At 35.5% G+C, this 27,396-nt stretch overlaps 1 protein-coding gene across 6 annotated transcripts in view; it reads left to right on the forward strand.

The window, feature by feature from the left end:
* The window catches only part of LOC121026292 (protein argonaute-3), a 116,836-nt gene that overhangs the window by 31,238 nt on the left and 58,202 nt on the right, over nucleotides 1-27,396 (forward strand). For 4 of the 6 annotated variants that reach the window (XM_040469160.1, XM_040469164.1, XM_040469171.1 and 1 more), the window contains exons 3-5: nucleotides 5,825-5,945; nucleotides 9,917-10,125; nucleotides 11,174-11,310. In XM_040469160.1, coding sequence (XP_040325094.1) covers nucleotides 5,825-5,945; nucleotides 9,917-10,125; nucleotides 11,174-11,310 — 467 coding nt within the window. Of the gene's footprint in view, nucleotides 1-5,824; nucleotides 5,946-9,916; nucleotides 10,126-11,173; nucleotides 11,311-19,900; nucleotides 19,966-21,127; nucleotides 21,604-27,396 lie in introns of those variants that run through there. The other 2 variants (XM_040469193.1, XM_040469185.1) reach the window with 2 other exon arrangements.

The raw sequence follows: 27,396 nt of genomic DNA on the forward strand, positions 1-27,396 counted from the left end.
GAACTAAAGTCAGAGAGGCCAGGTAACTTTTATAACAACTTAGTGGCAAAGTGGGACTAAAAACTTATTTCTCCTCCAGTGCTTATGTTACCACGTGTTGCAAAGGTTTCTCATATTGGCAGTTTCCCAGTTCAGACTTTCTTCACAATACAGTGAGCAACTTTGCTGCTATAGCTGAATAGATGTCTAGATAAAGCACTATTTTAGAGTTTTTTCTTCAATTCCACAGCCTCTGTGATAAACATTCTTTTTTTTTTTTCTTAAGGTTTATTATTTTTGGCAGAGAGAGAGCACCACGCAAGCAGGGGAGGGACAGAGAGAGAGAGAGAGACAGAGACAGAGGATCTGAAGCGGGCTCTGTGCTGACAGCAGAGAGCCCGATGCAGGGCTTGAATTAATGAACCAGGAGATCATGACCGGAGTTGAAGTCAGACGCTTAACTGAGCCACCCAGGTGCCCTGCCTGATGAATAGTCTAAAATACATTATCCTTTGCCATAGTATCTTTTGAGATAAGAAGTAAAATTTTTCAGTTCCTTGATTTGTCATTTTGTTAGTTTGCATACTAAAGTTTAATTAAAACTCTAAAGTGGTGCTTGGATGGCTCAGTCAGTTGTCTGACTCTTGATTTTGGCTCAGGTCATGCATGATCTTATGGTTCGTGGGTTTGAGCCCTGTATTGGGCTCTGCGCTGACAGTGCAGAGCCTGCTTGAGATTCTCTCTCTCCATATTCCCCCTCTCAAAATAAATAAATAACCTTAAAAAAACCCCAAAAAACCAACCTCTCAGTTACATCATGTTAGTGAGAGATGAAAGTAAAGAGACATAATGATAAATGATGGTCCTTATAAAAGCTGATTCCCTTTGAAATACAGGTTTTTGTAATTATGAACTTAAAAGTAGTTTAATGTCAGAATTGCCCAGTGTATATGGAATTCTAACACCATTCTTCTAAGGCTTTGAGAGCTTAAATTCAAATCAGTGTTTAGTGTAATTATTCATAAAGAAGTTTTTATATCTGATGCCATGGGAAAATCTGCAGTGTTTCATTATTTGATATTCTCCTAATTAAATTTTACGGTTAGAGTAGATTACAGACATTCATTTCAATCTTCTGGTTGGTGTGTTCTAGTTGGTATCTTCATTGACATAACTGCTCCTCGAACTGTTCTAGCAAAGATGAACCCAGGTACTTTATAAGATAGTGTAATCTACTTGTGAATAGTTCTGGTGGTTAGGAAATGTGGGAAATTTTGTTCCAAAGTCTAGCATCTTATATCTTTCCAACTATTTGTCCTAGTTCTATCCTTTCAAACAAGATAGATTTTCTACTTAGTTTATCACATGACAGTCCATCAAAATAGCCAAAGGTTTCTATAATTTCCTTTGAGTCTTTCCTATTCTGGACTTGAGGTCCGTAGTTTGATTTATTTATACTCATGTTACATGAGGTTCTATCAGGATTACCTTCTTCTGGTTATATTTCATTTTTTTTAGGGTCTTAAATTTTTCCAAATTGAACAGAGTACTTCAGAATGTGAAGTGACCTATATAATATGTGATGGAATGGTTACTTACTTTATACTGGGATACTTAAATATATGCAACCTAATTTCCTTAATTTTGAGGAAGCTCTATCCCACTATTAGCTCATTCTTGACATAGAGTCATCTAAAGTCCCTTTCCACAAAAGCAGTGAATAAGTTCACATCCTCTAATCTGTTCTTATTGCAGTTGAGCTTTTTAAACGTAAATGTTTAGATTTTACAATTGCCCCTGTTATGTTTCATCTTCATTGTGCTCATTGTTTTAGTTTTTTAGTGAATTTTAACATGCTAATTTGTTTTTAGCATACTAGTTGTGTCTCCCAAGTGTGTATAATTTGAGGGTTTCTTAACAGGATTTTATTATTATTTTATTATTATTTTTTTATTATTTTTATTATTATTTTATTATTATTTATTATTATTTTATTATTAATTACTATATGTAGGGCACTGGACACATTTCTTTTGTTATGGTATTGATAGTTTTTTTTTTGAAGGGGGTGCACTTTAGAAGTTTATTCTGGTTAAAAGTTTCCATGAATGTCCTAGTTAACTTAGGAAAAGAAAAGGAACTTGCCTTGCCCCAGCATAATAAAACACTTCAGTAATTGTGAAAACATAATGATACTGGTTTAAGAACAAATAGACTACTGGGGCAATATAGAGAACTCAGAGCCAGATTCATTTATTTGTTGAGAACTTATTAAGATAATAAGTTCTTATTAATAATAAATAAAAAAATTTTTTTAAGTTTATTTATTTTGAGGCAGAGAGAGAGTACCAGTGCATAAGCAGTGGTGGGGAGGGGGTACAGAGAGAGACAGAATCCCAAGCAGACTCTGCTCCATCAGTGCAGAGCCCAAGGCAGGGCTCAAACTCACAAATTGTGAGATCATGACCAGAGCCAAGATCAAGAGTCAGATGCTTAACTGACTACACCACCCAGACGCCCCCCCAAAATGGCATTTTTATTTGATTGTTTATGTATAGACATAAATAGATGGTATGGGACAACTGGCTTACTATATGGGGAAAAATAAGACTCCTTATATAACACTGTTTATAAAGAAAAACCTCAGATGGATTAATGACCAAGATAATGTAGATAAAACTATAACATTAATAAAACATAATGCATCTTTGTGCCTTAGTATTAGAAAAGTATTTAAAACATCAAAAGCATGAAACCATAAGGTGAAAAATGATTCATTTGTTGATACAACATTAAGGATTTCAGTTCATAGACATAGACATTGTCAACAGGCATACAGCATTTGGAAGAAGATAGTTGCAATGACTAAACCTGTTAATGAATCAATATCTGGAATATCGAAGAAACTTCTTCAATTCAACAAGAAGACTGGGGCCATAAATGAAAAATGAGCAAAGGAAACAAAAGGAAATTCACAAAAGAAGAAACACAAATGCATGAAGGGATGCTCAAATTCATTAGTAATAGGAGAAATCTCAATTAAGACCATTTAGTTTGGGGCCCCTTGGTGACTCAGTTGGTTAAGCGTCGACCTCAGCTCAGGTCGTGATCTCACGGTTCATGAGTTCAAGCCCTGCATTGGATTCTCTGCTTCCGATCCTCTCTCTCCCTCACTCTGCCCCTTCCCCACCCGTGTAGTCTCACTCTCTCAAAAATAAACATTAAAAAAATAAATAAAACCTTTTAGTTTTACCTGCTAGTCTAGCAAAAATTAGAAAGCATAACTACATAACGCCAAATCTTGTCTGGGATATAGGGAAATAGGAACCTCCAGGAATGTGGGTTGTGGAGCCACTCTGGAGAGCAATTTGACAGTTCGTTTAGTTGATAAAATTCACTTGGACCTAACAATTTTGTTCCTGAGTGTATAACCAGAGATTAAGTCTCACTTAAGTCCATAAAGGGACATAGTAAGAGATATTGCATTGCTTATATCATACTTGGTGGCTGCAGTTAAAGTCTGCATCGTTGGGTGACAACATATGAAGTATTTTGCATCAATCAGAAACAATGAACTAAGTGTCCCACAGCAATATAAATACATTTTATTATTATTATTTTAATGTTTATTTTTGAGAGAGAGAGAGAGAGAAAAACAGAGAGACAGAGCACGAGAGGGGCAGAAGGAGAGGGAGACACAGAATCGGAAGCAGGCTCCAGGCTCTAAGCTATCAGCACAGAGCCTGACTTGGGGCTCAAACTCACAAACCATGACATCATGACTTGAGCCGAAATCGGACACTTAACCAACTGAGCCACCCAGGCACCCCAATATAAATACATTTTAAAAACCTAGTGCCAGAGAATAAAGAAGGGAATATATACAAATAGAAGGATGTTCAAACACATTAGGAGAAAATAATTTATGAAGGGGACAGGTGCTTAGGAAATGAAGGTGGAAGGAAAGAAGAGATGTCTTACATAGATGAATAATGATATGAATTGAGGAGTATGATTTTTTTTTAATGTTTATTTATTTTTGAGACAGAGAGAGACAGAGCATGAACAGGGGAGGGTCAGAGAGAGAGGGAGACACAGAATCTGAAGCAGGCTCCAGGATCTGAGCTGTCAGCACAGAGCCTGACGCGGGGCTCGAACTCACAGACCGTGAAATCATGACCTGAGCCGAAGTCGGACGCTCAGCCTACTGAGCCACCTAGGCGCCCCTGAGGAGTATGATTAACATAACTTTTCATACCTAGGAAATAAAAATGGAGTTTAGGGACTTGTTTGGCAGTGATATGTAAGTTGTGTTTGAGAAGAAAAAAAAGGCATAAAAACGAAGAGACTTAAAATAATCCAGGTACTGGGATATGAGGTTGTAATTTAGAATGGTGATAATTGGAAATGAACAGAACATCCTTAAGATGTTTTGTCACAGCTATTTTAATCTCCACCATTTTGATCCTGAGAGTGCTTTGATTGGGTTGTTAGGATTTGGTAAGCTTAAAATTATACCAGTTTATTGTTGAGTAAAAATTTGACAAAATAGTCAAAACATTCTTAAATATTAGATCTGTATAGTTTCATCTAAGAAACTGGACTTGATAATGGCTGCAAAAGAAAATCTTAAATGGCAGAAAATCTTTGAAATTTGTTTTCTATATAAAAACTGATCAGTGAAGCAATCGCTCTAGAAGAATTTGCTCTTCTAGAATTTGCTCTAGAAGAGGCTTGGTCTTGATTTAAATAGTTTCAGCAAATTTACTCTAGAAGAGTAAATTTTTTTTTACTCTAGAAGAGTCTTGGTCTTGATTTAAATGGTTTCAGCAAGATGAAATTGAAGAAGGGAAAAATGGAAATTTTGAGCATGTGGAAAATTGCTCTAGGTATCAGGTCAGCTTACTATGTACCAGAAAATGCCTTTTTCTCTCCTTTCTCTCCTACCTACCCATAGGCTAGAATTCAGTATTTTTCTTTCCCATTTATTACATTTTTAAGTGTGTTGTAAGTTTTACCAGTAATATGTAAGTACATTCTCATCATAATATATTTAGATTATTTAAGCAAAATAAAAAAATCATTCTTCACTTCTCTCTTCAGAGGTAACCACTGTTACCTATTTGGTACATATCCTTCTAGATATCTTTCTACTGCTTTTACAAATAATGTGTGCACAAAAATAAACATTGATTTGTGGATATTTAGTATTATTCTCACTATATTCCATTTTTTTTTTAACGTAAAAGTCTTGAATATCTTTCCATGTAAGTATATATAGGATAAAAATGTTTGCTAGGTAAAAACAGGCTTCAGTATATTCTTACTGGCTAGATAACGTAAGGATGATTTGGGGAGTTGAAAGGATTGAGGGGAGTATATGTGTGTTCTCAAAAATCTCACAGTCTAGTAGAAGTGAAGCCTATAATAATTATAATGCATTGGAGTAAATGTTCTAATAGATATATGTATTAAGGTGGTATTTGAGCACAGAGGGAAGAGCATCACTCTTTTGATAGAGAAATTAATGTGTCAGGTAGTACTCAGAAATGGTAAAAGGGTTTTAGGATCATTTTCTAGGGATAATATTTTACAGGTCTACTGTGGCCCAGAACAATTTAAGTAATTCACTAGATTCATTTCTCTGTCTTGTGAAATTTGTATCACTTGCCAGAAATTATTCTTTCTGGTGTCCTAAGGTATGGTCCTGAAAGTAGTATCTTTATCATGAATGATTGTCTTTTAGAATTTTGGCAGCTTTAAATAGTTCAGGAATTACTTTAGTTAAATGCTTGTATTTCATCATGCAGAGGATTATGTGAATGTATTTTTTTCCTTTTTTTAGAGAGGTGGTTGACTCAATGGTTCAACATTTTAAAGTGACTATATTTGGGGATCGTAGACCAGTTTATGATGGAAAAAGAAGTCTCTACACAGCCAATCCACTTCCTGTGGCAACTACTGGGGTAAGATGCAGTTCTTTATTGGAAAGTTATACTTTGGTGATGTCTCCTTTTTTTTTTTTTTTTTTTTTTTTTTAATTTTTTTTTCAACGTTTATTTATTTTGGGGGGACAGAGAGAAACAGAGCATGAACGGAGGAGGGGCAGAGAGAGAGGGAGACACAGAATCGGAAACAGGCTCCAGGCTCTGAGCCATCAGCCCAGAGCCCGACGCGGGGCTCGAACTCACGGACCGCGAGATCGTGACCTGGCTGAAGTCGGACGCTTAACCGACTGTGCCACCCAGGCGCCCCGATGTCTCCTTTTAAATGCACTTACTACATTTTATTACAGTCCATAGATACATAAGAGTGTATCATTTATCTTTTTTAACTTTTTATTTTGAAATAATTTAAAACATATAGAAAAGTTGCAAGAATCATTCAAAGAACTCATATAGACCCTTTACCCAGATTCACCAATGTTCCCTTTTTTCCCCCCAGATTATCTCCACAGGCACATTATTATTTTTTTAAGTTTACTTATTTATTTTGAGAGAAAGAGAGCATAAGTGAGTGGGAGAGGGGCAAAGAGAGAATCCCAAGCAAGCCCAATGCAGGGCTCAAACCCACAAACTGTGAGATCATGACCTGAGCTGAAACCAAGAGATGGATGCTCAATTGACTGAGCCCCCCAAGGGCCTCTCACCAGTGTTACACAAGTGTTCTTTCTTATCAGTGGATCATATCAGGATACATTTATATGTGTTTGTTCCATTAATGATGGTACTAAGTTGATCACTTGATTAAGTTGGTATCTGCCAGGTTTCTCCTGTCAAGTTTTTTTTTTTTTCTCTTTAACTCTTGTGGGGAGATTTTATTTTTAATTGTGCTAAAATACACATAACATAAAATTTACCAGCTGAGGGCTACTGGGTGGCTTAGTTGGTTAAGTGACTTCATTCAGCTCAGGTCATGGTCTCATGGTTTGTGAGTTCGAGGCCCACATTGGGCTTGCTGCTGTCAGTGAAGACCCTGCTTTGGATCCTTTGTCTCGTCTCCCTCTCTCTCTGCTCTTCCCTTGCTCATTCATTCTCTCAAAAAAAAAGAAAAAGAAAAAAAGAAAATTTACCTTCTGAGCCATTTTTTAGGTCAGGTCAGTTTAGTGGCATGAAGTACGTTCTCAGCCATCACCACCATCTATCTCCATAACTCTTTTTATCTTGTAAAACTGAAATTCTGTACTCGTGAAACACTACATCCCCATTCTTCCCTCTCCTCAGCCCCTAGCAACCACCATTCTACCTCTGTCTCTATGACTTTGACTACTCTCAGTGGCTCATCTAAGTAGAATTATATGGTATTTGTCTTTTTGTGACTTATTGCACTTGGCATTATGTCCTCAAGATTCATCCATGTTGTCACGTATGTCAGAATTTCCTTTTCAAGGATGAATAATATTCCATTGTATGTATATACCACATTTTGTTTATCCGTTCATCCATTGATGAGTACCTTTTGGCTATTGCAAACAATGCTGCTGTGAACACGGTTGTACAAATATCTGTTCCGGTTCCTGCTTTCAGTTCTTTTGTGTATAAGTGATAATTCTGGGGTGCCTGGGTGGCTCAGTCGGTAAGTGGTAATTCTATTTTTAATATTTTGAGAAATCACCTTACTGTTTAGTACAGTGACTGCACCATTTTACATTCCCACTAACAATGCATAAGGGTTCCAAATTCTCCACACCCTTGCCAACACTTGTTTTCTGTTTTGTTTTTTTTTTTTTTGATAGTAGCCATCTTAACGGATATGAGATTATATCTCATTGTGGTTTTGATTTGCATTTCCCTAATGATTAGTGAGTTGAGAATCTTTTCATGAGCTCTTAGAAGCTCATTTGTATATCTTCATCCTTTGCCCGTTTTTTAAATTGCGTTTAGTTTTTGTTGTTGAGTTGTAGGGATTCTGTATATATTCTTATCAGATACATGATTTGCAAATATTTTCTCACATTTTGTAGATTGCCTTTTCACTTTGTTGATTGTATCCTCTGATGCACAGAAGTTTATAATTTTGATATGGGAAATACTTTAAGGATCTTGTTTCTCATTAGAGAAAGTATTTTTATTTTTTTGAGGGGTGGGGGAGCTGCGTGAGTGGAGGAGGGGCAGAGAGAAATGAAGAGAGAGAATCATTTTGGGGGCAGGGAAAGGACAGGGAAAGAAAATCTTAAACAAGCTCCATGCCCAGCACAGAGCCTAATGCAGGGCTCAGTCTCAAAACTATGAGATCATGATCTGAGCGGACAAGAATCGGATGCTTAACCGAATGGTCACCCAGACACCTCTCTCGTTAGATTTTTAAGTAATTGATGATTTTTGCTTGGAAGGATTATTACTATGTAGTAATGGTGATTTTCTAATTCTGTCATTCCTTCAACATTTATTAGTTGATATTCGACTATAAGGGAGAGAATTTTCTTCTCCCTAATATATTTCCCCTTATTTATTTCACTGTCCCAGTTTTCCTAGATTTGGCCATTGGGAGCCACTTTAAGCTAGTTCCTGTATCCCTTTGACATGACACACTTTTTTTTGAGTACTTCCTTATTTTCTGGCACAAGATGTTCCAGGCTAATCTTATGTTTTCCCTGCTATACCCATGCAACTGGCCCTTTGTCAAAGGAACAGTGATTTCTTTTGGTTGGAGGATGCAACTTAGAAACTGAAATCTGGGTACTGAATGTATTCATTGCTGCTGGAGTGCAGGTATTTGTAAAATGGACGGATGGGACATAAAAATACACAAATAAAAGACAATATATCATAAATATTATATGTCATGTAATGGACTTAACATATGTATCCTACAAATACTATTTACTGTGCAATATACAATATATATATTGGAAATCATGAGTTCAGAGTGATTCTTCCAAGTTTCAGTCTGTTTCCCCCAGGATTCTTTCTTTACTCCCCATGTTGCTTATTTGTATCTTCCTTCTTTTTTGAACCTCAAAATATCACCACTTTTACTCATTTGTTCAATCCTACCATATACATATAAAATCATATCTGAATTACTACACCATACCACTACAGAAAACAAACTTCCTCATTAGAGTTTAAGATTTTATTTTGTATGCAGTTCTTTCCCACGTGTACAGCCCCCAATATGTTCTGTGTTCAAGAGTTCATTGTATTTTTTCCCCCTTCTTTCAGTGTGGTTATGTTATTCATTTGAAACATATTTGGTTCCATTTGATTTTGTTTATATTTAGTTTTAATTTTTTCACTTCATTCTTCTTGATTTTGTTTTTAATTTTTAACTTATAAAACTTTGTTAAAAAAAAAACACAAAAAGGGGTACCTGGGTGGCTTGGTCAGTTAAGCCTCTGACTTCAGCTTAGGTCATGATCTCAAGCTTTGTAAGCTCGAGCCCCCGTCGGGCTGTGTGCTGACAGCTCAGAGCCTGGAGCCTGGTTTGGATTCTGTGTCTCCCTCTCTTTCTGCCCCTCTCCCACTCACAGTCTGTCTCTCTCTCTCTCAAAAATAAATGAACATTAAAATAAATAAATAAAAACACAAAAAAACCCCTTATTTAATATGCTTCCAGAAGTCAAAACTGTACTGAGAAATATACTCAGAATTGTTCATTCCTCCTTTATTTCTTCTGGTCTGTTCCTTCCCATCCTTTGAAAGTAATCCATTTCTTTGTTTCTGATTGATGCTTCTTACATTTCTTTTTGCTGAAATAAGATATATGAATATTTTCCCATTTTCTCCTTCTTTCTCACACAAAAGATGGCATACTATTTGTAATCTTCTCTACTTTGCTTTTCGTACTTAACAGCATAGCTTAGAAAGTATCTATTGATTTAGCATTGAGGTTGGTTTTTTATATTTTCCCTGTTTTTTCTTAAATATTTTTATAACTTAAACCTAAAAATACTTATCTTTTTCAATTTATCAATTGACTGTTTTCCCATCAACAGGTAGATTTAGATGTTACTTTACCTGGGGAAGGTGGAAAAGATCGACCTTTCAAGGTGTCGATTAAGTTTGTCTCTCGGGTGAGTTGGCACCTACTACATGAAGTACTGACAGGACGGACCTTGCCTGAGCCGCTGGAATTAGACAAGCCAATCAGTACTAATCCTGTCCATGCTGTTGATGTGGTGCTACGACATCTGCCCTCCATGAAGTGGGTGCTTCTGGCTTTTTTTCCTTTTTAGATTTTAAGTGTGTAGGCTTTTTTCCCAAGAGTGAGTTGTGCAGGCTTCCTTTAATTAACCTTCACATGTTGTATATTTTGATGGCTTCATTTAGAGAATAGCACGCATACTAAGTTCATTGACATGAGAAGTAAGTTACAGAAAAAACTCTGATTTTTTAAAGTAAATGCACATTGTTAACTTAGCTATTCTAATAGATACCTCTTAGAAAAATGTCTAACCCTTTGTCTTAGAAGCTGTAAGTCTTGAATAACTGATATGTTTTCAGATATATTCCTATAGTTAAATCCCCTTGTTCTAAAGGTAATTTTGTTGTTTATACAATAATATCAATTTGTATTGAAATTGCTGTTCTCTTAATCATACTTCACACAAGTGTGTGTTTGTATTTGTGTGCCTGTATATATAGGGTCAATGTGTCCTTTTAAAGAAAAATATGTCTTGCAAACACATTTGTAGAAATAGCATTTTCTAAGATTGGAACTGGTTTTTCTTTTCATCTGTTTCTAAGAAAATATTTAAAAAAAAAAAATTTTTTTTTCAACGTTTATTTATTTTTGGGACAGAGAGAGACAGAGCATGAACGGGGGAGGGGCAGAGAGAGAGGGAGACACAGAATCGGAAACAGGCTCCAGGCTCTGAGCCATCAGCCCAGAGCCTGACGCGGGGCTCGAACTCACGGACCGCGAGATCGTGACCTGGCTGAAGTCGGACGCTTAACCGACTGCGCCACCCAGGCGCCCCGAAAATATTTTAAATAAAATTTATTCTTACCCAAACTAACAGTTTTAGGAATAGAGAATTTCAGTGAAGGATGCTGACAGGTTTGTTTTGTTTCTCTTAGAACGGCTGCTTTTTGCTTTTCACAAATTTGGGGAATATTTATTTTCATATATTCCTAATGATAAACATCATTATGATAAATTAAGTTTGTGTGCTCTAGACTTAACCTCTTCTGCAAATTTAAATACCTATATGGGAAGGAAAGGACTGAACATGACGTTTTAATTTTTGTAGATATACGCCTGTGGGGCGTTCCTTTTTCTCAGCTCCCGAAGGATATGACCACCCTCTGGGAGGGGGCAGGGAAGTATGGTTTGGATTCCATCAATCTGTTCGGCCTGCCATGTGGAAAATGATGCTTAATATTGATGGTAAGGGAACTAAAACCATATTCTGTATTGGGTAGTTGATTCCTGTATTGCGCACATGCACCTGTGTGTGTGTGTGTTTGTGTGTGTGTGTGCACGCGGTTTATATATAATTATATGTACTGGTGTCTTGAAGTTATATTTGGACATATATTAAGACAAAGTGGAAAAACTTTTGTGTTACATTTTATTTAGAAAGCCTTTCCACAGAAGTTGTCCTGGAATGCTACTAAGCGTGAAGTAAGCACATGAAAGCAAATATAGAAGCCTTGACATGATTATGTGAACAATCTCACTTTTGTCCATTTAATTCTTATTAATATTTCATTATGAAATACATGTTTTAAAGCAAGAGAAGTCTGTTGGTCATTTTGACCCCAGGTGTTATACCTACTGCTGATGCTTATAGTGGTACCAATTTCATTCTTATTTTTAGGTGTTTTCTATTAATGTTTTTGAGCATATTTAAAAGTAGGGAGAATAGTATGATAAACTACCACCTATATGCAAACTGTCAAGTTTGTAGAAATACCTTTACTCCTCAATTAGAGTATTTTTAAATCAGATCCCGGATAGCAAGTTTTTTTGTTTCTACTACTTAAGTATGTACCTCTAAAAACATGGGTGTTTCCTTACATAGTCATAATGCCATTATCATATGTAAGAAAATTTTAAGTAATCATTTGTAGCCTCTAATATTCTCTCCATAATCAGATTTCCTTGATCTCAAACATGTCTTTTTATAGTTACAATCCTAATTAGGATCCAAACAAGATCCATGTATCATGTTTGGCTGATCTGCCTTTTTAATGTAGTAGTCCCATTTCCTCCCTCTTGTTTTGTTTTTTCTTTTTTTTTTATGCCATTGACTTGTTAGAGAAATTCACTTGTCCTGAAGAATATTAAAAAATCCACATTTGTCTTCTGTTCTTGTGGTGTCATTGCTTTGTTTCTCTGTCCCCTATATTTCCTGAAAGTGAAGTTGGCCCTAGAAGTTTGATTCAATTCTGGTTCAGAATACTTCATATGTGCTTCATGTTATATCATATTAAGAGGCGCACAGTATCTAGTGGTTCCAGTTTTAGTGATGCTAAGATTGACCAGTAGGTTCAGAGATCAGTAGGCCTCATCTCTCCATTGTAAATTTCCCAGTCAACTTTTCAATGACTAATATTTTATTTAATGATCATTGTTACCCAAATCATTTATTTCACTAGGGATTACCAACTGGTATTTTTTCTCATTCTTTTATTCCTTTTGAATTAGATGGAATTCTTATGTGAAAAATCACAATGTCCTATTGGTAATTTAGTAGTCATTGGTAGCTTTTTTGCTTTCTGGGACAGTAGGATATTTCAAGCTTATCTTATATTTCCTACCCTGTACCTGGAATCAGCCATTCCTTCAAGGATCCCTATGTCTCTTCAGATCACTATATAGTTTCTGCATTATTTTCAGCTGCATCTACCATTGTGGGTATATGTCATTGAGGAGCTATATCTCAGAAGTCCTCTTTCAGTGTATATTAGAGCTGTTTTTATTTGCCATTTCAGAACATCATTTCATGTATATGTAGATCTTTAGAATAGCTTTCAGGACATAATGGGTCAAGGGCAAATGTGTTTGTAATTTTGGTCATTAGTGCCGAATTGCCCTTTTTAGAGCTTCTAAATATTGTGCATTCGAGAATGAGACTACCTGTTTTGTTATGTCTTTGCCACTAGAGGTGTCAAACTCTAGATTCTATTAATTGCATTTGCAAGAAACAGTTTCCTTATCTACTTTTATTTTGCATTTGACCATCTTTTCATATGTGTAAGGGTCACCTTTTTTTTTATTAGCTATTTATATCTTTTGCCTTTTTTCTTTCTGTTGGATTTTTGGTTTTCTCATTTACTGAGAGCTTTCTAAATTAAGGAGATTAACTCCTTGTGTCACGAATTGTAGATATTATCCCTAATTATTTGTCTTTAACCTTTGGTACAGTCTTGTTTTTATTTTTTTGCCATATAGAAATCTGTATTTGGTTGGGAGATGGTAAATACATACACACAAACACTTAAATGTATTAGTCATTTCTTTTATGACTTTTTAAATCCTATAGGGCTAGTCTCATTTTTCTCTTCAGGCTCTTCTAGGCTATCCTTACTTATTTTACCATGTAAACTTCAGGAACTTCTTACCTAGGTTCAGTAAGAACCTAGGTGTGGGAGGATGGGCTGTAATTTTTTTTAATGTTTTATTTTTATTTATTTTGAGAAAGAGAGCAAAAGCACAAGTGGGAGAGAGGGAGAGAGAGAATCTTAAGCAGGCTCCATGCTGTCAGTGTGGAGCTGGAAGCGTGGGGTCCAATCCCATGAACTGTGAGATCATGACCTGAGCCAAAATCAAGAGTTGGTCTCTCAACCAAGCTACCCAAGCACCCCAAGATGGACTATAATTTTTATTGAAATCTCATTACATTTAGAAATTGTTAGGACAAATTGGCATCTTTAAGATACTGAGTCTTTTCTATCCAAGAAAATGCTATACCTTTCTATTGGTACAACATTAGTTTTGTTTTCTTCAGGAATGTTTTAAAGTTTACCTTACATGAAAGTTGCATGTATCTTCTTGTTATTCCTAGATATTCCACCCCCCCCCTTTTTTGCTATTAAATGGGTTTTATAGATTCTAACTGGTTATTGTTTACATACATGAAGGCTTTTGACTTCTGTGTATTTTATGTCTGCCTTATTACATTTATGTTTATAGTAGTTATTCAGGTGGTATTCTTGGCATTTCTAGTTATAATCGTTTCATCTACAAATAGTGATAGGTTTAACTATTCCTTTGGATTTTTATACTTCTAATTTTTGTCTTATCAAATTATATTGACTAATTAGACAGCGTTAAGGAGTAGTGACTAGCAGGCATCCTCTTTACCTTAGGAATGCTTCCAATGTTTCTGCATTAACTATGATACATATATATGTATGTGTATGTATACGAGCATCTGATGATTCCTATTTTATTAAGTACTTTTTAAAAAAATGTTTTATTCATGTTTTGAGAGACAGAGACAGACCATGAATGGGGGAGGGGCAGAGAGAGAGAGGAAGACACAGAATCCAAAGCAGGCTCTAGGCTCCAAGCTGTCAGCACAGAGCCTGATGTGGGGCTCAAACTCACAAACCGTGAGATCATGACCTGAGCCGAAGTCAGACACTTAACCGACTGAGCCATCCAGGGGCTCCTTATTAAGTACTTTTAATCAATAATAGATAGTGAATTTTGTCAGATTCCTTTTCAACGTCTATGGAGCTGATAAGATATTTGTCTTTTAACAAACGTTGAACCGAACTTGTATTTCTGGATTCTTTTAATGTGATACTGTATTCTGCTTGCTAATATTTTGCCTTTTTAATCAAAATGCAAAAGTAAGTTTGACCTGATCTGTAATCTTCTTTTTTGTGTGTGATCTTTTTCAAGTTTTGGTATTAATCTTATATCTCATAAAGAATTTACAAGTTTTGTTTTCTAAAATGTACAACAGTTTTTAAATAGTACTAAACTTGTTAACTCTTTCAAGGTTTGATAGAATTCTCTTGTGAAGTCTGGTGTTGTGGTATGTTTTGTTTTCTTGATGTATAATAGCTTTTTGAAAATTGTTCCATTTGTTTTGTGAAAACTAGTTTTTTTAGGCTCAGTTTGTGGTTCAGATTTGGTAGATTTTATCTTACCAGAAAATTATTTTACCTGTATTTGATATTTTATAGAAAGTTTTACAAAGTCATTTCTTATTTTTTGAAATTGTGTCTACTTCTGTGGTTTCCTCCCCTTTCTTATTTTGTATATCTGTGTTTTGTCCATTTTACTCTTGATTAGGATGGAGTAGTTTAAACAACTGATTTCAGTGCCTCCCCAAACCCCCAGCAAAAGAGCTTTTGAATGTTTTGGGTTTTTTTTAAGCTCTCTGGCTTTCTGTTTTCTAACTCCTTAATTTCTGCTTTTAGCTTTATAAATGTTTTCCTCTACTTTTTTCAGTTACTTTAGTTGTTTTTCTAACTTTTTGAGCTATATTAGTAATTCATTTACTTTCATCTTTTCTTAATGATGAAAGTATTTAAAGTAATGAATTTTCTTCTGATCACTGTTTTAGCTACATCCCAAAGCCTCTAATATGTAGGATTTTTATTATTGTCCAGAAACACCACAAATTTCATTCATATTTTCATTATTATCCAAATATTACTTGAGATTTTTGAAATTTGCAGGTTGAAGATCTTTTTATTTTCTGTTATCCATTATTTATTTTCCAATTTTCTGATTTTCTTGGGTTGTTAATCAGAGGATATGGCGTGTATTTCCCCTATTAGAATTTGTTGAAGTATGTTTTGTAGTCTGATACATAGTCAATTTTTGTGAACGTTTAATAGCTATTTGAAAATAGGTATATTTATTTATTATGATAGAGTTAAATGAATATCCATCTGTGCTTACCATTTTGATTAGGTTGTTTAGATCATTTCTTAGTTACTTTTGTTTAATTGTTCTCTAAGACTAGGGGAAATAACTTAAAAATTTCTATTATTATTGTGTGTTTCTCCTCATATCTCCTGTGATTTCTGCTTTCTTAATGTTACTGCTACATTTTTAAGAGCATACAGACACACACACACACACACACACACACACACACACACCCCTGTTCATTGTGAATTGTACCTTTTACATGATAAAGTGAAATTTTTTTTAATTTTTTTTTTAACGTTTATTTATTTTTGAGACAGAGAGAGACACAGCATGAATGGGGGAGGGTCAGAGAGAGGGAGACACAGAATCTGAAACAGGCTCCAGGCTCTGAGCTGTCAGCACAGAGCCCGACGCGGGGCTCGAACTCACAGACTGCGAGATCATGACCTGAGCCGAAGTCGGACGCCTAACCGACTGAGCCACCCAGGCGCCCCAAAATGAATTTTTTTTTTTAACTTTGGGCCAAAAGTCTGCATTATCTAATGAAAGGATTATAATTTATGTGTGTGTGAATCTTATCCTATATGTTAACTTCTTTCCTGTCCTTTACCTTTTTTAATATTTTCTGAATCAGAGATGCATCTTGGTGATAGCATAGAATGGTTTTGCTTTATGGGTCAGTCTAAAGCTTTTTTTTTCTGTTAATAGATTAGTTGCCAGATATATAGGAAGGAAATACATGCTTGGTCTTAGTTATGTCAGATTATTTTATATTTTCTGATTATATATGTTTTGAAACTTTAAGTGGTCTCTTTTCTGTGCTTTTTAAATGACAATGTTGATATTGAGAAGAGTTTTTTTTTCCCTGCTAGTGGTAAATCTTTATACCTTTACCTTCATGTAATACTCATGTTTCTTTTAACTTTTTTTTTTTTTTTGTAGTATGGTTGACACGTTACCTTTCAGGTGTACAACATAATAATTCGACAAGTTTATTATGTTATGCTCATCACTCATCTTTCTCTTTTAAAAAAAATTTTTTTTTTTATTTTATTTTAGAGAGAGAGGGAGAGAGTATGAGTGGGAGAGAATTTTAAGCAGGCTCCATGCTCAGGGCAGAGCCTGATATGGGACTCCATCCCACAACTCTGGGATCATGACCTGAGCTGAAATCAAGAGTCAGATGCTCAACCGACTGAGCCACCAGGCACCCTCATCTTTTTCTTTTTTAAAGCAGTGTCTTTTTTCCTTAATAAGTAATAATTCACTTAGCTTTATTCTCTTCCTTTTTTTTCCTCCCTCTCTTTTACTGACTACTTTTAGCCAATATAGCAATATTTTATTGTTCTTTATAATTTTGTTTAAACTTTTACTACTTGACTTTCAACAGTGACTCCTATCTATTACTATAAGGTACAGTGAGTTTATTCTTCTTTTTATTTTTCTACTGTCATTGGTTTATTTGTATGTACTATTATTCCTGCATTCTTGGAGCATGTAACAGTTGCATTCCATTCTGTCACCTGTATATCCATTTGTTTTAACCTTAAATCTGCAATTAAATGTATTTGTGCTGTCAGTCCTGCTGAAATTTTTCCTGTCATCTACTAGTTGCAGTTTGTCCTCAAGTTGTTTCTTCAAGAAGGGCTCATGAATAAGAGCTAAATGTTTACATACTGAAAACCATTTGCCTATAGCATTATTCCTGAAGGATTGTCTAAAACAAAATTATTGACTTATACTTTCTGGAGTATCTTCTAAGTATTTGTCTACTGTCTTCTGACCTTGAATGTTCGGTAGAGAAATATGATATCAGCTTGATTTTCTTTCCCCTTGGAGGGGCCTGCTTTTTTTGTCTGGCTGCTGAAACTTATCTGGTTGCTTTAACACTAATTTCACTACATTTTTTGTTGTTGTTGACCATTTTGGCTCAGTTTCCAAGGGATTCCCTTTGAAAATGGAAGTTTTGAGTCTTTTTTAATTTTTTAAATTCAATTTTTAAATTTATCTTGAGAGACAGAGAACATGAGCAGGGGAGGAGCAGAGAGCAAGGGAGAGAGAGAATCCCAAGCAGACTCCATGCTCAGCACAGAGCCCAACTCAGGGTTCTATCTCACAACTGTGAGATGACCTTAGCCGAAATCAAGAGTTGGACACTTAGCCTACTGGGCCACCCGACACCCCAGTTTTTCTTTGTTTATATTTAAGTTAATTTCTTTTAAAAAGTAACTGTTCTTGGGGCGCCTGGGTGGCACAGTCGGTTAAGCGTCCGACTTCAGCCAGGTCACGATCTCGCGGTCCGTGAGTTCGAGCCCCGCGTCAGGCTCTGGGCTGATGGCTCAGAGCCTGGAGCCTGTTTCCGATTCTGTGTCTCCCTCTCTCTCTGCCCCTCCCCCATTCATGCTCTGTCTCTCTCTGTCCCAAAAATAAATAAATGTTGAAAAAAAAATTTTAAAAAAAAAAGTAACTGTTCTCTTTGCTCCTTACTATACCTTTTGTGGTGTAATTTTTACCATGTGCTTATATTTTTCAACTTTTAAAAATCTTTTTCTTCCATTTCTTTCATGAATTTTTCAGTACTTTTGTTTTTACCTCTTCCTGTTGACTGGCTGTCTCTTCCCTGAGTTGTTAAATTTCTACTCTGATATTTTACTTTTTTTTTTCTTAAGTTTATTTATTTAAGTAATTTCTCCATTCAGCATAGGGCTCAAAATCACGACCCAAGATCAAGAGTCCCGTGCTCTTCTGACTAAGCCAGCCAGCGGCCCCTCTGAGATTTTCTTAATAGCTGCATTAAGAATTTTTGAATTCATGTTATGAAGTAGTGTTACAGTTTTCATCTACTTTGTGACAATTTTTTGTTGAGTTTTATTTGTCAAGGATGTTGTACTGTCTTACATTTTTATGGTGTCTTTGTATGGATACTTACCACTTTTTTGTTATTCATATTTAATGAGATGAGCTTTTCCAAACCACCTGTTTGAAGAGACTAGTCAGGAAGAAGAGTTGGAAGAGGACATTAGGAGTGAGGTGGTTGTCCGGGTTTCTGTGTTCAAGGCCTCTGTCCTCAGATGTTCTGATGGATTCTTTCTTCAAAATATAGGTACATCTCCTATGCCTCTTAGTAATTTACAAGTGTAAGAGGTGTGAGCTGTCAGCTACCAGGTCCTTATTAGTTTCTGCTCCCAAAGGATACAGCTCCTGCCTTTTAAAGTGCCTGCTTGAAATGTTAACAGAGAATTTGTGAACGGTATACAGGAGTTCTTTGCGGTATTCTTTGGACATTTCTGTAAGTTTGAAATTACAGATAAAAAGTACATGCCTTGGTTTTAGAAGAGTTGTAGTATCTGAGATCTGTCACTTGTAGACTACCCTCCACTCATTCTCATGGCACTTTCTACACCTCCTTTTTCTACTTCCTTCTGAGATTCTGCCATTCAGCCTCAGTTCTAAACATTGCAGTTGCTACTTATGATAGAACCCTCTGTTTCTGGGAATTAAAATTTGCTGTTCCCCAACTAGGCTCTTTTCATACTTCATGTCTTCTCCCTTGCCTAGGTTCTACCAGTCCCAAGTACTTTAGGCCATATTTAGTTATAATTTGGCATTTCAGGTTTTTATTGTCTCCTAGGTTCACTGAATACAATGTTTTAAAAACATTCTCTTTGTTCTATATTGGGTTCTAGGAGAAAAGGGGGAAAATTTGGAAGTAAATTGCTGTTTTCCTACTGGAACTTAAAGTCTAGCTTTGGATATTATTAAATTTCTAAATAATAAATTGGTCAAATAAATCACAAAGAAAATATTAAATATTTGAACTGCAGGATAATGAAAATACATATCAGAACTGGTATGATTAGCTAAAGCAATGCTTAGAGAGAATTTAAAACCTTAAATGCCTATTAGAAAAGAAGAAAAGCATCAGTACCTAAGTATTCATTTCAACAAGTTATAAAAATAAAGAAAAATTAAATGCAAAGCAAATAGAAGGAAATAAGAGTTAAAAACAGGACTTAATGAAATACAAAACAAATTTATTTCTATTCTGTAGGTAGAGAGTTTTGAAAAGTTTTTAAGAAGGATAGTGACATGATCATATTTGTTTTCCAGAAAGAGACCTCTGGCAGCAGTGTGGAGAATAGATAGAGGAGAAAAAACTAATCTCAGGAGCCAGTTAGGAGGCTTTTTCAATCCCTAGTTCAGGTAAGAGATGGTGATGGTCTAATGTGGGGTGGAGAGAAAGGAACATATTACAAGGAATAAGTTGAAAAAATAGGTTTCAGAACCATGTCCAGGAAAAAACAACAAAAAAAACAAAAAAAACAAAAAAACTTTGGGTATAGTTACTGGTACATGGTACTGACTGGAAATGAATAGACCAGAAGGTTTACTAGGTTATTGAAGGAATTGTTTTTAGAAATAAACTACAGACCTGGTATATCTGTCAGGTTCAACCAGAGAAGCAGAACCGGTGGGAGGTCTATGTAGAGAGAGAGATTCAGCTTACAAGTTGTAGGGGTTAGCAAGGCAAGTCTGAAATCCTTAGAATAGGCTGTCAGGAAGGGCAGACTGGGATTCTTGGGTATGGGCTAAAGCTGCTGTTCATAGGTAGAAGTTTTTCTCTCTCTTAGGGAAGCCTCAGCCCTGCTTTAAGGCCTTTCAGCTAACTGAATGAGAGTCATCCAGATTATCCAGGATAATTTCCTTTACTTAGTCAACTGATTATGAATTTTACTTATATCTATAAAACACCTGCACAGTAATACCTAGGTTAATGTTTGAATAGCTGACAACTAGTAGCCCAGCCAAGTTGACACATTAAAACAAAAACATACCTAGCCTGCAAAGTTCTGTGATTATTCAGTCTTTGAAATAACCTTTATGTTCCTAACCAACCCTTCAGGCTCAGTGATTGTGCTGTATTATAAACTAGCTTCCAAGAAGGGCATACTCGCCAACATACACTCAGAGTAGTGACTCATTCATACCAGGTGTGAATGGTGATGCTGTCAGTTGAATTCAGAGATGGATCTGCTGTCGCTGGTTAGTTGGCAGTGTACACCATATATAAATAGATAAAATGTTAACATATACAAAACTTGAAGTTCCTATGGAACATATGGATAGAAACGCCAGTGTGTCATTGGAAATGCAGATATGAAAATCTGTAGTGGTGGGAGCTAAAAGTAAAACTTTGGAGACTGTTCAGTATGTAAGTCCATATTTGAAACTGTAGAAGTGGAAAAACTTTTTTTTTAATGTTTATTTATTTTTGAGAGAGAGAAAGACAGCGCAAGTGGGGATGGGGCAGAGAGAGAGAGAGACAGAAGATCCGAAGCAGGCTCTGTGCTGACAGCAGAGAGCCCGATGCAGGGCTCGAACTCACAGACCATGAGATCATGACCTGTGCCAAAGTCAGACAGTTAACCAACTGAGCCATCCAGGCACCACAAAGTAGGAAAACTTCTTTAGGAATAGTATTTAGAGTAAAAACCGGAATGAGGACAAACCCATGGCAAATACTAGTATTTAAGGGAGGAAGAAAGACCAGTGAGCAAATTAATGATTATCGCAGCAGTATGAGAGCCCAAAAATGGTGTCAAGGAAGCCAAGGGAGGAAACATATTCAAAGAGTGGATGATTTCACAGTTAAGCAGTGGGAGCTTTTCCAATAAAACCAAGAGTAAAACAAAGATGTCAGGACTATGATATTTAGATATATTGTGTTTGCCAACTTCTGTTCTTCTTACAGGTTTCAGTCTACATGTTACTTCCTTGAGAAGCAATGTTTGATACCCATCTCTCCCCCCTACATCCAGCCATCCCCCAAGTCTGAATTAGGTATTTATTTCATTAATGTATTCCCATAGCAGAGTGTACTTCCCCTATAATATAGCATGTGTCACTCTGAATTATAAATGTTTTATTGTTCTTTCTCCTATTAGAATGAAAGTTCTGCAAAGGTAGGGACTGTCCATCTTATTCACCAGTGTACGTATCCTCCATGCTTAGCACAATTCTGGGTCATACTAAGCAAAGAATAATTAGATAAAACTAAGAGCATAGAGAAGGAGTATCCCAAATGAGCCTGGAAAGTTAGAAAAATATTTGGAGGAGTAAGTGATGCCTTAGCTGAGCTTTAACAAACATGAGATCAAGAGTTGGATTGGAAAGGAGGTACATAGGAATAAAGATTTTTGAGAAGTCTCTAAAATAAAAACTTGATTGAAAAGACATAAGAGAAAATCTAAATGAAATGAAATGAAATATAATAGGCTTATTGAGAAGGCTCAATTTGATGTCAGTTTTCCCAAAATTAACCTGTAAATGTAATTAAAATTTTTATTTTTTATTTATTATTATTATTATTTTTTTTTTTTTTTTTGAGAGAGAGAACATGAATGGAGGAGGGACAGAGAGAGTGGGAGAGAGAAATGTCAAGCAGGCTCCACACTATCGGTGCAGAGCCAGACACAGGGCTCAGTCCCACAAACTGTGGGATCATGACCTGGGCCGAAATCAAGAATCAACCAACTGAATTCAGCTGAATTCAACTGATTCAACTGAATCAATCAACCAACTGAATCAACCAGTTAACCAACTGAAGTCACCCAGGTGCCCCTGTAAATGCAATTTTAAATAAAATCCCAATAGGGTATATCATGAAACTTAGTAAGTGAATATTAAGGCTTATATAGAAAAATAACTATAATGACTAAGAAAAGCCAATGTAATTTTAAAGAAGAATAAAGACAGAGGAATTGCCCTCTTTGTTTTAAAACTACAATAATTACTATTCCATACTGCTGTAAGTGCAGGAATTGAAAGATTAATGAAGCAGAATACAGAGCCTTGAAATAAGCCATGTGTATATGGAAACTTTGTAAATATTATGTGGCTTTTCGTATCATTGAAGAAAGAGTAGAATATTTATCAAACGGTGTTCATACAGTTAACTACATGAAAAAAATAAATTAGACCCGACTCACATCACACCCAAAATTTATTTCTGGGTGGATTTTAATCCTAAATATGTAATGCCAAACTTTGAAACTCTTTTAGAAGAAATCTTACAAGAGAATATATCCAATGTTGGACAAAATATAAAGTATGTAAATTATAAAAGAAAATACTGACAAAAACTTGTATGTTATAAACAGTTAAAATGCTAGGAGAAATAAACAAGACCTTTACGAAATATAAGGACAGATCAATAGGAAAACAAGTACTTCAAAAAAGAGGAAACCCAAATGGCCAATAAATACATGAAAATCAGATTCTCAAAATCATTTGTAATCAGGAAAATGCAAATGAAATTAAAAAGGTTCCAATTCACGCCCTTCAGGTTTGTAAAAATTAAAGTCTTACGTTAGATGTTGTTGAGGATGTAAAGTTACAGTGTTGGTAGGAGTATGATTTGGTATAGCTGCTTTGGAGAACAGTTTTCAATCTCTAGAAAAGTTAAAGTAAAGATGAAATTGCACGTGTTTGAAAACCTATAATATACCATAGAGATACCTTGCATTTGTGCTTGAGGCATTATTTGTTATGGCAGAAAATTGGAAATAGCCTAATTCCTTATCCGTGTTTCTTTGGGAAGCATTATGAATGAGTACATAAATTGTTATAGAATATTGTGGTGTTCTGTGTGACAGTAAAATGAGTGAACCAGATCTACATGTATCAACATATTATCACTGAAAACAATGTGGAGGGGGTAATAGGTACTGAAAGGATATGTTATTATTTATGTAAATTTAAGAAAACAAAAGTTTATACAGAGTGCATACAAATGCAGTAAAATTATCAAAACATGGATGGGACAAATACACACCAATTTCAGGATAGTAGTTCCCTTTAGGAAGAAAGAAGGAAGAGGAATGGAATAGGTTGCTTGGCATAGAGAGAATAGATAGACCTAAAAAGCTGCATGTTACAAGAAAAAGGTGAGAGTATGTTTTTTGTGTGAACAAAGTGTGTAGATAAGTTACGGTGCACTGTGAAGCAAAGAAGTCAGAAGATTGATAGCTTTTGTAAAAAAAGATATGTGGCTTACTAATGAAATGAAAATACAGCCTAAAAGTTTAAATGAGTTTATTTTTTAGTTGACAGTAAAATGTAGTGCTGCTGTGAAAAATAACGAGTGAAAATATTGCTCTGACCACTTTACTTGCTTATGTTTCCTTTTTTGTTTCTGCGTGATTTGATTTTGCATTGCTTGTGTTTGGTATATTGCACTGAACAAAACAGCCCTTATTGATCTTGAAATCTACTATTGAGCAATGTAAGTATTATGGAGGAGAAGTACTAAATGCAGAGGGAGCATGTAACAGGGATCCATTCTAGTCATTGGATTTGAGGAACATTTCTCTAAGAAAGCGACAGATTCCCTCTAGGTGTTATTGGTGGTGGAAATAAGAATGGAAGAGTGAAGAACAAGAAAAGAGCAATTTAATTCGAATTATGTGACTTAATCTTGTCTTCAAAATGATTGCTTTGTGCTATGTAATATTCTCTCAACTATGTAGGTAGACTTACCATATTTTGCCAATCTAAGACTCAAAAATATTTTTTCTTCACATTTCATCATCTCTGAAATTAGAAGATGTCTTACAGTTGATGGTTTGTCACAGTTTAATTGGCAAGTTTCTTTTTAGGATACATAAAATATTGATGTACCTTTCCATCACTGGTGTCTTAGATTCAATGATATGTGGGATGAATATATGTTTAGTTTAGCCCACATTTAAGCCAAACTCATTTGCAACTTGCATTTTATTATAATTCCTGCATTTCTAAGACTGTCACAGTGATGTGGTATTAGTTGTATTTCCCTTCAGATACCTTTATCACTCATTGCTAAGCATTTTACATTAATTATTTGAAGTAAATTCTACCAAAGTTGCATGAGCTAAGTTTAGAGAGAGAAAATTTCAATAAACTTTCTCTCTAAATTGACTCTTTCTGGGCACCTGGGTGGCGCAGTCGGTTAAGCGTCCGACTTCAGCCAGGTCACGATCTCGCGGTCCGTGAGTTCGAGCCCCGCGTCAGGCTCTGGGCTGATGGCTCAGAGCCTGGAGCCTGTTTCCGATTCTGTGTCTCCCTCTCTCTCTGCCCCTCCCCCGTTCATGCTCTGTCTCTCTCTGTCCCAAAAATAAATAAAAAACATTGAAAAAAAAATTTTTTTTTTAAAATAAAAATAAAAATAAATTGACTCTTTCTAAGGGTCACATAGTTTATATTTAACATCTGTGTTAAATAATTTATATGATTTTCAGAAGTAACAGAAGCAAAATCAATGAATTACTGAAGTAGTAATTAGTATAAGTTTATTGTGCACACACCAAAAACAGTTTGCAAACTGGGAGCATTCAAGCCAAAATATGGAATGAGGCTCAGGGGCATATTGTTATAAGGCAGTTTATATATATAGAGAGAAAACAATGATTGTTTTATTCTTCAATGATTGGTTATAATATTAGAATTTTTATCTTATATCAACCTTGGGAAACAGTTTAAGTTTTGCTTATGATTTTCAGAGGCATGAGCAAGAAATGACCCAGGTCAAGTTAGTCTTGTAAGATAAGCTAAATTAAGCTTTGTTTGTGTGACTAAACTGGTTTTGTCTGCTCAGGGAATTTTCAAGGCTGGTGTCCCATATGCTTTTGATTTTAACAGTATAACATAACCTATTAAGCCAATATTTAAATATAGCCATAGCTTATATTTAAGGCTCAAGGTCACATAATTTACATTGAAATTATAGAGGTCAACCTCTGACTCCAAATTATGTCCATATTATTCACAGCTCTATACTGTATCCCTTAAAAAGCAAGATTCCTGGCAGACAAATTTCAGACCCAGTACATCTGAATTGAGAAAGGTTATATTATTTTTATTTACTTATTTACTATATTTATTTTTATATACTTATTTACTTATTTACTATATTTATTTTTATATACTTATTTACTATATTATTTTAATTATTTTATTTACATATTTTTATGTCCTTTTCAGTAGAAGTAGCTTTCTGCAAAACATTCAGTGTCTGTTTTGCTCGTAGAAGAAAATAGAATATATAAATTGTAGAATTTAGTGATTGTAATTTATTCTGTGTAAGAGTCAAAAGTTCGCACTGAATATGCTTTCCTTTGCAAGGAAAACAGATTTCTAGAAAGTAATTTATTAATCACAGTATTAGTGTTGCTTGCTTTATATGTTTGTTTTGAGTTCGGGTATAAGATCTCAAAGATTAAGAAATAATTTATGATAGTCAAATTAGTCTTCTCAGCAGTAAACAAAAGCAGAACATTTTTTTTTAAATTTTTTTTAATGTTTATTTATTTTTGAGACAGAGAGAGACAGAGCATGAATGGGGGAGGGTCAGAGAGAGAGGGAGACACAGAATCCGAAGCAGGCTCCAAGCTCTGAGCAGTCAGCACAGAGCCCGACGCGGGGCTCGAACTCATGGACGGTGAGATCATGACCTGAGCCAAAGTCAGACGCTTAACCGACTGAGCCACCCAGGTGCCCCTAAAAAGCAGAACATTTTTTTGGAGTATAATGAGAGTCTCATTTCAGGCAACAGGACAGGAACTTTATCAACATATGGTCCAGCCAGGCAAAGTAAATATGTGTGTGTCAGGCTTACCCAGACCATCCTCACGTTACAGAATCAGAATGATGGCAGCAGAAACCTCAGTGACAGTCTTCATCCTATTTGTTTCAGTCTCATTGAGTATGCCCTTCGTATTTGGTACACAGCTGTCCTCTTGGAATCGCACATCACTATTTCCCTTGAGAATTTTTGTCTTTTTCCTTTATTGATCTTCTGTTTCCTATATCCTTTTTTTTTAGTGTTCAAAAGTTTCATGAGGAAACGTTATGTACGTAAGAGGCAAATATTGTGACACCTTGCGTATTGGGAAGTGAACTTAAATGATAGTTTAACTGAGTTTCTATGTCGGAAATAATTTTCCTTCACAAATTTGAAAGCAGTGCTCCATTTTTTAAATAGCTTTAGTGAGGGGTTTTGTTTGTTTTTTATACATACTATAAAATGTACCCATTTTAAGTGTATATCTAGTGTCTTTCACATATTTTGCTTTGCCTTCTGGAACATGTCCTCAGCTTCATCTTTTAATCCTTTATTCACTTTTTCATTCTGCTATCATGTTCTTCTTTTCTAGTAGTTATTTATTTCCTGAGTGTTGTAGGATACTATTCTTGTTTCACAGTTACAGTATCCTCTCTTGGCTCACTAAGAAACAGTAAAACCTTGGTTTAAGAGCATAATTCATTCCAGAAACATGCTTGTAATTCAAAGCATTTGGGTTTCTTTTTTTAATAAAGAGAAATCTTTTTTTTTTAAATATTTGTTTATTTTTGAGAGAGAGAAGAGTTTGAGTGGGGGAGGGGCGAGAGAGAGGGAGACACAGAATCCAAAGCAGGCTCCAGGCACCAAGCTGTCAGCACAGAGCCCGAGGCAGGGCTGGAGGCAGGGCTGGAACTCAGACCGGGAGATCATGACCTGAGCTGAAGTCAAATGCTTAACCAACTGAGCCATCTAGGCACCCCTAATCCAAAGCACTTTGTATGTCAAAATGAATTTCCCCATAAAATAATAATGAA

This window comes from Herpailurus yagouaroundi, unplaced genomic scaffold (genome assembly GCF_014898765.1).
Source record: "Herpailurus yagouaroundi ecotype Mexico unplaced genomic scaffold, PumYag 77, whole genome shotgun sequence".
Lineage (NCBI taxonomy): Eukaryota > Metazoa > Chordata > Mammalia > Carnivora > Felidae > Herpailurus > Herpailurus yagouaroundi.